General features: G+C 35.8%; 2 protein-coding genes across 2 annotated transcripts in view; one reads left to right on the top strand and one right to left on the bottom strand.

Moving 5' to 3' along the window:
• The window catches only part of LOC149790706 (innexin unc-9-like), a 29,085-nt gene extending 21,347 nt beyond the window's left edge, over positions 1 to 7,738 (top strand). The window contains exon 2 of the mRNA XM_089972756.1: positions 5,737 to 7,738. Within this exon, the coding sequence (XP_089828882.1) occupies positions 5,737 to 6,973 (1,237 nt within the window). The 3' untranslated portion in view covers positions 6,974 to 7,738. The remainder of the gene's footprint in view (positions 1 to 5,736) is intronic.
• On the bottom strand, positions 7,596 to 9,340 carry LOC149790705 (uncharacterized). Its single transcript, XM_089972755.1, has 2 exons — positions 9,049 to 9,340; positions 7,596 to 8,743 (listed from the first exon to the last, which is right to left on the bottom strand). Exons 1-2 carry the CDS (start codon positions 9,318 to 9,320, stop codon positions 7,756 to 7,758), a joined length of 1,260 nt encoding a protein of 419 aa, XP_089828881.1. The 5' UTR covers positions 9,321 to 9,340; the 3' UTR covers positions 7,596 to 7,755.
• Between the last annotated feature and the right edge of the window lie 6,544 nt (positions 9,341 to 15,884).

The raw sequence follows: 15,884 nt of genomic DNA, 5'->3' as shown, positions 1-15,884 counted from the left end.
GTTATATCACGTGACCACCTCGTTGACATGTGTTCTCTCATGCAGGGAGCATACGAAGCAGGGAACCAGACGACTCTGCTCGATGAATTAGACTGGCCAAATTTCTTGTTGTTCTCGAAATAAATACGTTGAGAATTATGTTCTTTCTGGTTTTTACAAAAGGTATCGGACTTTCATTTAATATAATTGAAATTTTGTACAACGACATTAAAAAGGAGTTTGTTACTGATATCATGTGACTATTGGACTTACGGTATCGTTGTTTGAGAGTTCTGAAGTCATGTGACTATAAACGCAAATGGCGAGTAACGGGTCAGGTCTCATATATGCAGAGTTTCGTCTGGTCTGTCATTGGATTAAAGAAATAACGATTATAATACTTGCCATTTTTGAGAAAATAAATAATTTTCCTTTCGATTTCCTGCAGGTGTAAGTCGATATAACATAACAAAAATTTGCTCGGCCCGCTGGTAAGCTATTTTACGGTGGCGGAAGATTCCAAATTTTGCATATGTAATTGCTCAGAACCCACACTCCATCCTGAATGGCCAAATGTGAAAAATGGGGTTGGAATATTCCGAGGAAACCCGGATTAGAAAACTTTCGAATCTCTGAGCTGAACTTTGGTGCGAAAGTATTACACAGTGACATTTAGCTTGAAGCAATGGTTTCAGATCTTAAAAAGAACGCAGGAGAAATGGGATAGTGTCGTCCCTTTTATTATATATTAAGAAACGATAAGAGCCCATGTATCAATAAAAGTTTCGGGATTGGTTTATTGAACTACAAAAAGATGTTGATATTACAGAAAATTCTGTCCTTGTTTAGACAACAATATATAACTTTGAAGTTCTTTTGTCTTTTGCCAAAATTTAGATCAGCCCTTTTGTAAATTCTTTAACTAATGGAATTTTTAACCAAATCACCTTAAGGAGGTTAGGTTGGTTGAAAAATCTTGTTTGAGATTTTATTGGCACACATAAATTCAGGGATGAACTGTTTTCGTTACAGGATAAAATTTTAATACTTTGCATTTTTTTTTAATTTTTTTGTTTTTATTTTTTTTATTTTTTTTCCTTTCATACCTTAAAATTAAAGGTTTGAAATAAAACAAAATAATTTATGCTCGTTATGTTGTTTCCACGTAGCAACATAATGCAGGTCAACAAAGTAAAGTTAGCATTTGTATTCTGTACATTGAAATGGCTTAAAATGCCAGTTTATAGGTATATAATAAGATTTGTTTCGTGTGACTCATTTTATGGTGTTGTGCATGTTCATCTTTTCTGACATGTATGTTTTGGAGAGTCTTGAAATAGAACATTTTCAGTTCGGAAAATGCATGTTTTGTAACCCAAAATGTTTAACTCCCATTCAGCAACGGTCATATCTTAACCATGACAAAATTAATTTCATCCTGGAAGAATCCTGGAAAAGACCTGGAAATTTCTATTTAGAAAAGCGTGGGAACCATGTATTAACAGGCACACAGTCGGATTATAAAATGAAAGCGAGTTTTGCATTTTTTGCGTCTTGTCTTTGGCTTACTGATGAATCTAGTAGACGACAGTGCCTTTGGGAGCAAAATCTGTAGATATAAGCACACTTCATGAAATTCTTAATCGCAAAATGCATTTTGATACGCTAGCCACAAGTGGAGCGCATTGTTATCTTGTACGTCTGTTGCCAGATTTGTTTGGGCACGATAACTTGTGTTATCCATATACAGTTACCAAAATTTTGTGGACAGTCTGCACAATAGGGTCAGGAAGAATTCAGTCAATTATGGACTGAAAAGCTCCATTGTTAATGTCGCTGTAACGTAAAGGAAAAAAACGGTTTCCGTCTAATGCCTCGATCTGTCTGCTCTCGACAGTTACCACACTTTTTACATGACTTGGTGTAAGACAATTCCCGATCCATTTTGGGCTAATATTTTAAAGTTAAAGGTCACTGATTCCGCCAAATATCATTAGTTCTATATCACAGTGATGTACCAAACCTTTTGGATCGGTTTTGCACTTGAGATAAAGAACACATCTGTCCATTTTGGGTTCAATAGGTCATTGTCACTTTCACTGCAACCAGATTCCTTGATGAAAGAATATGGAGGGCATGTGCATATGGTACGGATGAGGCATATTGATTTTTGGGGTCAAGGGTCAAGTTCACACTGGTTAAAGTAATAGATTTTGCTGAATAAAGTTTGCTCTTATATAAATTCTTTGATTAAATTTTGAATGGCTTGCAAATAGGATAAGGAAACCCGTATGTTATGGGGTGAAAAGGTTAAAACTAACGGATATGGTAAGTCTAATAAGACTTATTGAAACTGGAATTTTTATCGCCTTTGGAAATTGTAAGATTCGCTATCGCCAAAATAATTCCGTAGACTACGCTATCGTAGTATGCGAGGTTCCACGCACAGTTTTACGTGTTGGAGGTTAAACTAAATAGCTTGTATGTTGTTGACACAAGTAACCTCGCGCTTTTCTTCTCCAATACAACACGAGTGTTCTTGGAAATGGGAAGCATCCAAAATTGTACCGGAATTCATTACATGGAAGCATTTCGTACTGAATGTCCAAATGCTGGTCTTTATTAATTTCGTTCAAGTTAAATGTTATATTTTAAATATTTGCATCTATTACTAAAATTTGTCAGAGTACATACGCGACTAAGGTGCTGTATTGGCAGATTTCCTACACTGAAAGCATCTCAGCATAAAGCCCTATCAAATCATAAAATAATATCGACCCCCCAGCAAAAATGTCCAAATAAAACTAAATTGAAGAAGAAAACTTCGCAAAAACTGTTCAATAATGGGTGATTTGGTTAAGAAAGACACCAAATTGCTGCGCATTTGCATACAAAATAGCGTAGTCGTAACATGGGTCGAAATAAAGAAGAATAGGTTATATGGTGCAAAGTACCAGATTAATTGTATCAGTGTTCACATATGATAACGTATCAACTCTCACGTGTCATTATTTGCTCCATGACATTTGAGCTTTAAACAAGTTGCATTATTATAAGCTCATTCTTTCACCGTTAACTTTACATTGTTAGGATCATCCAGTATTTTTCGATAGAATTTTGTTTCATATTGCACGGTACGTGTGCCTAAAGAGAGTATCGTATAATAGGAACTACTTTGGAAACAAACCACTTACACTCATGTAATGCCCGCTTTAGGTTTTGGTTGATTAGATTTGTTTGTGAAGCTGTTTCGTCCATTTGAAAGTTGAGATACGATTATAAATAAACCTATATGTGCAGGGGTGAAAAGGTTACGGATATGGTAAGTCTAATAATTAGCCTGGTGTCATTGAAATTGGGATTTTAATCGCCTTTGGCAGTTCTGTGAATCGCTAGTGCCAACATAATTCGGCAGAATACACTCCTATACTGTCACAGTATGCGAAGTTGTCATACACAGCTTTACCTGTCGGAGGTTAAACTAATTAGCCTATATTGTATGCTGCTGGCACCAGTGCCCTCGCGTTTTCCTCCGCCAACACAAGTGTTCATAGAAATGGGAAGCTTCCAAAAATGTGCCAGAATTCATCACTTGCAATCAATTTGTCTTTAATGTCCAAAAGTGTTTGACTCATGATTACAGATCAGCTCAGGTGTCATTATTTGGTCCATGACATTTGACCTTTAAAATAGTTACATTATTATATGATCATTTTTTGCTCCGTTAACTTTACATTGTCAGAATCGTCCAGTATTTTTCGATACTACACTGATTCATACTGCACGACAAGTGTGATTGAAAATAGTTTGTTTTAGTAGGAACTGCATTGTAAACGAACCATGTACACTCATGTAGTAGTCGCTTTAGGTTTTGGTTGATTAGATTTGTTTGCGAATGTATTAAAAAAGCTGTTTCGCCCATTTGAAGATGGGACGATAAAGTTATGGACGAGTTCACTGAGTCACAAGCGAAACTTTCAAACAAGCAAACGAATGAACGTGATATTCGTAATGTCAGCAACAGACGCAGTTATTGAAAATAACGTTCTGATCATTTAAACAGTAATTTAGAAGAAATATTCGTAACTTTTCGTGACTAGAATCATAGTTCAGACAATGCTCAGTGCTATGTACTCTATAGGGTCTGTACAAAAAGCACAGAAAAGCATGTTGAGGTATCGCATATCTATTATATGCTCATGTTTTTCTCCTTAACTTTACATTATCCGAATCGTTCTTGTTCAATATTTTACGATATTGCACCCACGCGCAGGACACATGTGCCCAATAGTGTATTAGGAACTACTTTGTAAACAAATCATGTACATTCGCATAGTAGGCGCAGTACGTTTTGGGTGATTAAATGTGTTTCTGAATGAACTAAAGCAGATGTTTCGTGGACTGCAAAATACCAACTGCTTTGCTACATTCCACATTAACTTTTTGATACATTGTTTCAGATTTTGCGATAGACACCAGATTTCATAAAATTGCTTGGTACCTACAAATAACATGCAAGCTATAAAGGTATAAACTGTCTCCTTTAGCTGGTAATAAGAATGGCAAAAATATACTTACAGTTTTACATCCAGAATTTCCACCAAAAAAAAAATGTACTTAGTTCTGCAAATCCGAATTACATGAGCCATGTCATGAGTTTTCAAGCTTGATTACACATTTCGAAATTGTACTGTAATTATTGGTTACTGCCTATTTGTATGGGAAAATATGAACGAGATTTTTGGATGTAATACTGCGCGACCTCAAAATGAAATAAACATTAAATTCAGTAGCGTCTTTTTGATAATTGCAATTGAAACACTTCATATTTTTGCCACATTATGATTTCAAATAGTCAATGACAGAACAAACACACTTGCAGATGTAAACACGCTTCTCCCACATTGCTTCAATCCGATGTATTTCATGTACAATTTGCATAGATGAATCCAGTCCAAAATCACGAACTTTCGTAGAATCAAAACAAAATACCAAAATCTATTTATTCCAGAACAAATTAAAAAGTTGTTTGCAGTGCGCTTTCATTCACAATATGAATGCAAATTTCAATTTGAACTAGACACGCCATTTTCTTTCGAAAGCTATGCCGAACGCGCGACGAAGTTCAAATTTATCTGGGCGGAGTTATGTGCGCATTAATAATGTTGTGTAGTGATGAATCTGCGCTTGTGTATTTAGTTTGGAATACGGCATACATTCATTTACTTTGTTTCTTGTAGTGTATTTTGTTTATATAATTAAGCCTCAGGTAGAATAAGAAAAAGAGCATATAATAAAAAGGTTACTGCATTTGTATGGGAAAATATGAACTCGTTTTGTCGGATGGATATACTGCACTCCCAAGGTCGTGCAGTATTCCATATAAAAAAAACTCATTCATATTTTCCCATACAAATGCAGTAACCTATAACAATCAGAAACGTACCATATTTTACAAGTCAATCGAAAAACTAAATTTGAAGGGAAATGCAACTGAAGGTATAATACAGGTCATACCTGTGATCTCTCCAGCAGCGAGCATGCAAGTGGTATGGCATAAACATATGTCTTCCTTAGCTGGTAATATATATATATATATATATATATATATATATATATATATATATATATATATATATATATATATATATATATGTAACGTATTTGTTTATCAGCATAGTGTTGCAATTTCATCAGATGTGCTCATTATTGTATTCTTGGATATTAAAATACCACTTTTCTTTCTTCGCTTTCCAGGGCTACGGCTTTGTTGGGAGTAGTACCTTCTTTCCAGAAATTAGCCGCAAGTCGGACAGATGATTGGATAGACCGAGTTAGCCACGTCGATACGGTGTTTCTGCTGATAATTTTCGCTGTGGTGGTGAGTACAGGTCAGTTTGTCGGTGACCCTATCCATTGTTGGAATCCAGCTGAATTTACTGGAGCCTATGACGCATACGCTAAGAGCTACTGCTGGATCAAAAATACGTATTATGTACCCTTGACCGAGAGTATTCCGGTTGACATTCAGAAACGGCAAGATGCAGAGATTACCTACTACCAGTGGGTGCCACTTATTCTAATATTTCAAGCTCTCATGTTCAAATTTCCAAACATCGTCTGGAAACTGCTGAATGGAGGATCGGGGTTGAGTTTGAGCAAAATTTGTAAGCTTGCAGAAGAGGCACAATGGGGCACTCCAGACGATCGGAAGGTCAGGATAAGAAATATTGCCAAATTTATGGATCGATGGTTGCAAACTCATCGAGAGTACCATAACAATATCATTGTAAGAATTAAAGCAAAAACATCCCGCATATTTTGCTTTGTTTGCAACAAGCGGCAGGGCACATACCTTACAGCCATGTATCTTTGGGTCAAAGTTCTTTTCTTGACCAACGTCATCAGCCAGTTCTTTATTCTCAACGCTTTTATGGCCACGAATTATAACATGTATGGTTTTGAATATATAAAAATGTTGCAGAGTGGAACATCCATGAAAGAGAGTCCGAGATTCCCGAGGATTACACTCTGCGACTTTGAGATTAGACAACTGAATAACATTCAGAGGTGGACGGTACAATGTGTCTTGCCAATCAATTTATTTAACGAAAAGATTTTCGTCTTCTTGTGGTTCTGGTTTTTCGTCGTAGCCGTACTTGCCGGTATTAACTTCGTCAAATGGCTTTACCTGGTCGTCCTGAAACGAAACAATTACATGTACGTGAAGAAATACCTGCTCATCGCCTCCAAAATACAAACAACGACCGACAAAAAGCTTGCTCGAAGATTTGCTGAAGAATATCTTAGAGACGACGGGTGCTTTGTTGTACGAATGGTTGGTATAAATTCTACAGATCTGGTTATAACCGACTTACTAGAAGAGCTATGGGCTCAGTTTAAAGAGGCGAATGAACCGAAGCCGCATGAGTACATCCCGACTATTGACGAGGAGGAGAAACTGCTTGGAAAAAAGACAAATGGGCCGTATTAGTATACATTAATAGGAGACCAATTTTATTTTGCATATAGGGGTAACATTTCGGCTTTTATACACCACATCATTGTTGATTAATCTGCTTGATGCGACGACTCGCACATGAAGCGTAGTACTTTGGTTAGTCGTACTTGAACATGATGATAATGCACTGATTCTTCGTTGTAGTGTTAGGTTACAGTCACACGAAGATTCAGCTGTCATTAGATTTATCTGAGCGATTATAAACAAGTAACTTTAAATCTGTCTTCAAGTCCACGCAACGTTTCTAAATGATCCGGTATATAAATGTTGTGCGGAAATTTGTGTAATTAATGTTAAAACTTGGGAATGAGATGTCCAGTTCAAAGGACACTATGGGAAAGCAATCGTTTGTATTTAAGGTAAATTTTTAGGTGCAGTTTTCATGAATCCTGGTGAATAGCGTTCCTTGGGTCAGCAACTTGATTTTAGCATCTTGCAGACCTGTTTACCCATATATTTTCTTGTCAGTATTTTAAGCAATGACAGTCAGTATTTTAAGATGGCAGTCAGTATTTTCATTCAGTGTCTCTAACATCACAACACAGCACACGTCACCTGTGAAACTGCTCACAAATAGTAGACACTATCAATACACTATAATTACCATTATTTACTATTGCACAACATGCAGACTATATAATATTCTATAAATAAGTCTTAGTTTGTAAAGACGCTGGTATTCAGGCAATTCTGTGTATCAAGGCAAAATCGTCAGAAATTAAACACCACTGACTTTAATGAAGGCTTTAGTTAGTCTATGGGTTTTTAATGGCTATATAATAGGCACTCTTTATCCTATCCAGCTGGTCATCTGTCAACTCTTTGGTAAAATTCTTTGCTTTTGATTTCAGGACCAATAAAGCCTCAATGGTCTGATTAGCTAGTGAGGATCTCTGATCAGTAACATTTTTCCTAACACAGCTGAAAATGCGTTCACAAGCAGCACTGCTATGAGGCACAGTGAGTAAGCTCAGCATGACATCACACAAAGACTGGAGATCAGGTTCCTTGGCAGAAACAGCAATCCAAAATTCATCAATTCTGTTTTTCAAACACATTGAGATGTCCATTGATTGGTACCGGCAAAACTGCTCTATGATGGTATCAGCAGTTACACTTGGTGGTAACAAGCATGGAAATCTTTTCAGAAAGTAATGTAAATTTATTGATTTTGCTGTTACTTGATTCCTAGGATCCACAACACAAATGTGTTGAAGCAGGGGGTCTTGTAGTGGCAGCTTCACCAAAAGATAGGCACAGATTGCTTCAAAGTAAGCCCTCACCGAGGAATAAAAGTCTGTTATTCTGCTCTTTCGCAGATGATTTTCTTCTGCTTTGCCCAGGAAATCTCTTGCTTCTCCTCCAATTAAAAGGTCTTCATCATCCTTTTGTTTCTGTCGATCTTTGAAACGGACCTCCTCCACAGTATGATTCAAAATAGCATCTGGCTTAATAAAACGGCTGTATAGATCAGTTAAGAGATTACACAGCAATGGCCGCACCTCATGGATCATGGGGTCCTCTGCTTGTAATTTCAAAAGGACTTTTTCAAATGCCTTGATGGTATAGCTGAGAAATAAACAATACAGCCTGTTTGTCGGAGAACGAACGAACTGGAAAATAACATCAACCTTCTGTGCAGAGTAGCCCCTCTCTTCAGATTTTCCTGGTTTTTTCTTCTTCTGTTCTTCATGGAAGAAATGCTTCAATGGATCCCAATTTTCAAGCAGTCTTGCAAGGCATCTGAAAAACAAGAAGGCAAAAAATTTGAGAAACTGCATAAATCAATATATTTATAAATTTATTCTGACCAGAAATTGACATTAAGGGCATTGACTATATAGTAGATTAACTATTTAAACAATGTACATGTAGCTGAAACATGGAAATGATTATTACAGTGTAAATGAATTGATGGCATATAACTAATGAAACTACAAAGATTCTGATCAGGAAGTCAACAAATCGGAACCTTTCATTACATTCAAAACCTCAACGACAGTTTGCTAACAAATATTATTGTGAATAGTAATCCATCAGTGTCATACCTTCCAATGCTCAGCCATCTGGTTCTTCCATGCTTGAGCATCTTTTTTTGTTCGACGTCATATAGTCCCTGAAGTTCTTTCAGATTTGACTGCCGGACAGTACTTTTTTTAAAGAAGTAAAAGATGTCTACCAGGACTTCATCAACTGGTGGCAGGCACTCTGCACCTCTTTTTGCTGCAAGATGAACTAGGTGAAGGGTGCAGGCAGACAAGAAGACTTCAGGCTGTTCCTTCTCCACAAAGGATAAAACTCCTTTCTTCTTCCCAGTCATTACATTGGCATTGTCAGATCCAAATGAGATGCAATTCTTCCATGGAATCCCACGGATGAAAAGCTCTTTGTGCACAAGATCAAAGATCTTTTCACCTGAAAAAGACATATACATAAACAATCAGAATGCAAATGGTGGAAAAGATAATAAAGAAAAATAACTTTAAAGAAATTTTGACACTTAATATTCTCAAAATCAATACAGAGAAGAATGATGAAATTGTTTTGAACAGAAATAACGAAATACCATATCAAGGGAACAAAATACTAATGTTGTAAAATGAAGCACATAAAGCCTATACCTTGTAACAAAATGTTCAGTCCGATCTTTAGTTTTATAGATAATGATTTAAAGAAACTAGCAAGACAACCTATCATTATCAATAATCCCGATCTGAGCAGGTGTCCTTTGAAAGGCATCACCATCTCCTCCCTGAAAAGTAGTTTTAAAAACATGTAACTAAAAAATTTCTCACCAGTAGCAGAACCTTCACATACAGGTAGTGCCAACAGCTCTGAGCTGACCTGTCCTAATTCTGACTGCTTGGTTCGAACCACAAGAGGAAACTGTGTCTTGTCACCTTCATTGCTTCCATCAGTGGCAATGCTGAATGGGAACTTTATCATGCGTGCAGTTAGGTCACTCATCTGAATTGTTGACATTTCCTTTATAACAGCAGTTGCTTTGTTGCGACAGCACCTCATTCCTAAAGAACGCCAGCAATAACATTACAAAATGGAAACCACTGGCAGAAAGTTTATATTATGAAGCCTATTATTTACCAAAAAAACCAAAGCATTTCAGATATTATTCTAATATCTGCAAACTAATTAACTAAGGACAGAGTATAGCTAAGATACATACAACTGTAATAACGTGCATAACCTGAATTTTTTAATATATTTAACATTTACACCGAGATCATTGCATTTAGTATCTACATCTATGAAATTCTATCCTATTTTGATAATTTTTTTATAGTCAATACTATTTATGGAAATATTTAATGTTTAAACAAGTTTAGCAGCTTTCATGCATCTAGCAAACACAGCAGTATGGGGGGGGGGGGCGGCGATTCTTTGACCTTAAACTGTGATTGTTTAGTTTCCGTTTTAATTTTTATTTTAAAAAACTATTTTTAAAAAAACAAGTTTGGATCTGATATGAAAGGAAAAAGAACCCACATCGGTCTAAGGACAATGTGTCAATCTGAAGTTATAAGATTAAGAGTGTGCATCTGTGTTTGTGTGTGTGTGTGAGAGAGAGAGAGAGAGAGAGAGAGATTGTTTCTAAGTACCTTGTGCAATTCTGGAATCTGGGAACATATTTTTCATTGCTTCCGTTAACTTGTCGGCTGTGCTCAATGACAAATTCATATTTACGATAATCTCACATAAAATCGCCTCAGCACGGGTTATTTGCTTTTGAAATATGTGTTGATCACTGACTTCCTTTCCCTTCATCATCGACAGAATATTTCTATTTCCCTTCACTAATGATGCCAATTTCGCATGATTTTCGGATTCCACATGCCGTGAACAGTCATTCCTTCCACCATGTGCGCAGGAAAAATCAACGTTGCAAACAGTGCAAAGCACAAAATGTTCTCCTTTGGACGATGGTTTCAGGCATGGCCACAGAGTATGATAAACTGGAAGAAAATGCTGTTTTCTATGTTTCGACTTTGCATTTTCATCATCAGAATCCTGCTGAAACTTTCTTGTCGGCGGCATTTTCTTTGTTTAAATAACCGGATGTTGAGAATGTTAAAATCAGTGATGTGGCGCAAATTGCGGACACGGACACGGACCAAAGAGACGAGACAACGAAACGAACCGGAATTTAAAAAAACGTAAAAAATAATTTAAAAAAATAAAAAAAATAAATGCAACCTCAAATCGTATTTTCAGATCAATGACCGTAGGACCGTACGGATGGGCCTTATTCCGTACAAATACGGTAAAATACGGATGGGTAAACAGGTCTGATCTTGGATAGCCAAACGTCTTTACTCCACTTTGCTCATATCAACCCTTGGCTTATTGATGTAGCTAGCTGAATCGGATTATAGGATTCCGCTTTCTGATTGGATTCGGGTGACATAAACTGATCAGTCAGATGTTTTGTTACATTTGAATTGATATATTCTTACAAATAATTATATCAGCCGCAGTACACAACGACGCGTGACACCCGTAAGTTTCTCATAGATATTCCAGCAACTTTAATTTCGGGTCAGTGCCTATGTAAATAGCCTTATTGAATACCTAATAGGTCTCTCATTGGTTTGTTGGTTTCTTTTGCTATTGGCAAGGAATTGCTTATCCACAAGAGGGCATTTATTCAAAGCAATTTCCGCTAGTTACATTTCAAGAGTTGGTGTGGAACAAAGTTGATAGACTACTGTTTGCAAGCGATAATGACGGTATAGATGAGCTAGTAATTCTTTTTTATTCACGTTCATTCATTGAAATGTACTAATTTTATTATTGCATGCATTTATATGTATTATGTTTCATTTTCCCTAATATTCGTTGACAAAACGAATATTGAAATGAGTTGCAATGTGCGTATTACACGCAGTGTTCTGCGTCCTTCGGGTTTCTTTCTTATATGTATTTTTGTTTCCTTGATAGCATGCGTTTTTCATACTATTTGTAATGCTTCAAGTTCATTATGCCCAGAACGTTTAAAATCTTTGCATAAAATTTAACACGGAATATTTGAAATTTTAAACGGCGTCTTTTGACACATTTCTGAACATAGGATCGCAGTTCGCAGTCCTGTTAGCGTCCACTCCTGCTTCATTGCCTTTTTACCAATATTCAGGAAGCATATGCATTATGAAATTTATACCTAAAATACTACCTTATGAGGGATTGATATTTGCTGGCAAAATATCACTTAACGCAATCCCAATGCTCCCGAATCCCGACCCCGTATTTTAATAAATGATGTTTATGTACACTCCTCGTTGTTTAAAATTTTCAAATATTCCTTTTTACTCACAGGGACCACTAAATACTTTGTAAATATTTTTGTATGTAAATACTTGTTTAAACTTGCAATATATTTTTTATAGATGCCATTTTGAACATCGAATAAGATGTGTAGCTTGAAAGTCGTTCTGTATATGCTTTTGTTACCAACTTTTACCTATATTTGCATTTTCGCTGATTCAAATGCGAATTTTCTTCTTTACGAATTACTGCCATTCCTCATCTTTGCTGGGACCAGCTAAGGTGACGTGTTATTACTGTGTCCATTTCTCTTCTGCAATAGATCCGAGTTATCTTGATTTATTTTGTAACCTGCAAAATCGTTCAATCTTTGTAAATTATTGTACCATATACAATTTTAATTTTCTTATATATTTGTAACTATTACTTTCATTTGTCTATTCATCAATGCACATATTCTAATCATGGATCAGAATTCATTTTTATAAAATCTCTCATCCACATGTCCTAATTCATGGTGTCAGATTTAACATGTATATGTTGCAGTCTTCCAAATCAGATACAATGATATGTTGTAGTTGGACTGGTTAACTTGATTAATTGTATCTTACTAGATTTTATTATTTAATTATCGCATATTTTCTTTCTCCACAACAAGTGCATCGACATTAGTTACAGTGCAACATTCTTTTTCTCACCGTGTTACATTTGTATTTGCTTTTATAAAAGCATTTAATCGGAATGTGGGATGTACGTTTCCCTTCTCAGATTTCAACGGTGCATTCGATCAAACTAAGATTCACACTTTCAAATCAGTAATGCATTTTTTATGTGAGATTGTAGATTCAGAAACAAACTTAACCAGTATCATCCCTGCACGTGCCATGGACTAAGAACAGGTTATGAGTGACGAAATGAAGAAATGATATGTTGCATAGTACTGTATCTATACAACTCTAAAATGTAGCACTTGAATTCGTTATTATCTCAGTAACTCCTTAACGTAAATTACATATTCATTACTCGATTCCATGATTAACTTAGGAAAAATCCATTATGATGTAGAATTGTTTGAACACAAGCTAAGTTTGTCATCCTGGTTATACACAGCGAAGAAATTTAAAAGGCAGACAAATCCGTCATCAGAAGATAATATTAAAACTCGCTGTATATTTGCTTCTTGAAGAAAGTTAACTATATATGTAATTTGAATGCAATCTCTAGTGAAATTTTGCACATTTTCTTATTTCCTTTTTGGTCGATATTTAAGATAATTATTTATTCCACAATTTAATGTTCATAATTGACATTTTAAATCATTCATGCGTTCACAATATGAGACTCGATTAGGAGCGCTTTTCACATTCCAAGGGACGCCATAAATTAACTTCCAACATCTGAGAATGTAACGCGCTTTCTGATTGGCCGAATGTTACTATTTGTCGCTGTAAAGCCAGCAACGTACCATTGGAAACCTTGACCAAATCGAATGTGTTCTTGTTCTTGACATAGTGGCATGGTGAATAACATCTACAATTGCTTAACAAAACTATTACAAGGTTTTCTTAGAAATTAGGCTATGGTCTCCTATTTAAAGACTTCATTATGTTGATCTTGGGATTATCATCAGAAACAAATATCCATTTCACGATCTCTACTGCTGCGTGGATCGACAAAACTAAAGTTGCGACCGCGCAAACCCCTTTAATATTCCCACTCTCAAGTAAAATAAAAACTTTTGTTTCCCTTTATAAACAGCTCATATTGTAGTGTGAACGTTTTCACCATTTCTCTTAAAGATGTAATTATGTTGGCTGGCTTTATGGTGCCAAGGATCTGAAAGCTTAGCGTCGCTTTCCAAGGACGCACGGATGCATTCAGTGCGTGTTGGCCTGGGTGGATACGAAACCTGCGACCCTTGCAGTACGAGTTCTACAAATCGAGCTACCCAGACTACGTAAAGCTGTGGACATTTTTTACCTTTTTCCTTACAAGTATTTATTGTTAAGTACTAATCAGTTATTGAGAAACTGTTTTCCTTTTATTTAGTGTCACTCTTTCATCCAATTTATCGTAGCATTGTTCTTAGTCTGATTCTATTTAACTGCCCCGTGTCATTTGAATATCCAGTGACTGATTTCAGTATCCAGTGACTGTTTTGAATACCCAGTAACTTCATATTGTTAATTAAGTGTCAAATAAATTTACAGTAAGAAAGGTAGAGATTGTGGAGAGGTCTTCAAAATGAGCTTCCGCGCTTGTATTTGTATTTTAAACGCATTAGTTAAAAATTGCCATAAATGTTTGTCATTTAATCACACTAGAATGATTTTTTAGATTTTCAGAAATGAAATTCTATTTATTGAACATTAACGCGTTTGGTCCACAAGGGAACAATTTTGAAAGTATTCTTACAAGTGTCATTATTATAACAGTATGTATGACTTTATTTTACATCTTTCATGTTTATATAGAACAATGAAGTTTGAGTCTCATAGCTTACGATAAAAAGCAATGTGGCTTTCCATCAGAGCCTTTAATATAACATAAAGCCGAACATACGTGAGAACAATTATTCCTGGCAGGTGGTTTACATCCACTCATCAGGTATTCGGAGGAAAGTGTTCCAAAACGATGTGGTCTTAGTCTGAGCGAGCACCTAGTTAATCGATGTCAGTTGCCTCATTCAAATTGATATTTGGACGGCTTTGAGCATATATGTTTAGCACCGTTTCGAATTTAGCTGTGATGTACACGTGACACTGCCTATAATAAACTAGTCAGGAACGCCTTTCGATTACTCGAATCGCTATGATGTGTAAGTGGCATTGCCTATACACTAGTCAGGATAGCCTTTCGATCAATCGAATCGCTATGATGTGTAAGTGGCACTGCCCTATACACTAGTCAGGATAGCCTTTCGATCAATCGAATCGCTATGATGTGTAAGTGGCACTGCCCTATACACTAGTCAGGATAGCCTTTCGATCAATCGAATCGCTATGATGTATAAGTGGCACTGCTATACACTAGTCAGGATATCATTTCCATCACACGAATCGCCATGATGTATTATTGTGTAACTGTAAAAAAATAATTATTTTATCAAATTTTTTTTATAATTTTGCCATAAATTTGCATTTTCAATATTGTACACAGTGTGGAATCATACATGTTTGACTATTGATTACACTGTTCAGGGATTTTTAAATTTGATTTATGTTTTGTGAATGTCACGAGATCCAGTATGCCGATGTCTCCTCTCACTGAAAGTAATAGATGTTGCCATTATATTTTACCATGTATTGACAATGTAAAAAGCTAACATATATATTTCAGCAATAAAATCCTTCACAAGATTGCGATTTTGTGTTATATATATATATATATATATATATATATATATATATATATATATATATATATATATATACATACATACACGGATGGAAACAGATAAACGCAGAAAGTTTCCTTAAGATATGCAGCCAGTGTTAACAATAATATTTTGCTTTTTTGTTTTGGGGGTGGTGTTTGTGTGTTTTTTGTTTTGTTTCTTGGGGGAGTAATTTGTTGGGGGTTTTTTTTCCTTTTGGGGGGTGGT

Source organism: Sinohyriopsis cumingii, chromosome 10 (genome assembly GCF_028554795.1).
Source record: "Sinohyriopsis cumingii isolate HCF-2022 chromosome 10, ASM2855479v2, whole genome shotgun sequence".
NCBI lineage: Eukaryota > Metazoa > Mollusca > Bivalvia > Unionida > Unionidae > Sinohyriopsis > Sinohyriopsis cumingii.
Note: the sequence above shows the minus strand (reverse complement) of the source record. Positions and strands in the feature narration are given on the sequence as shown.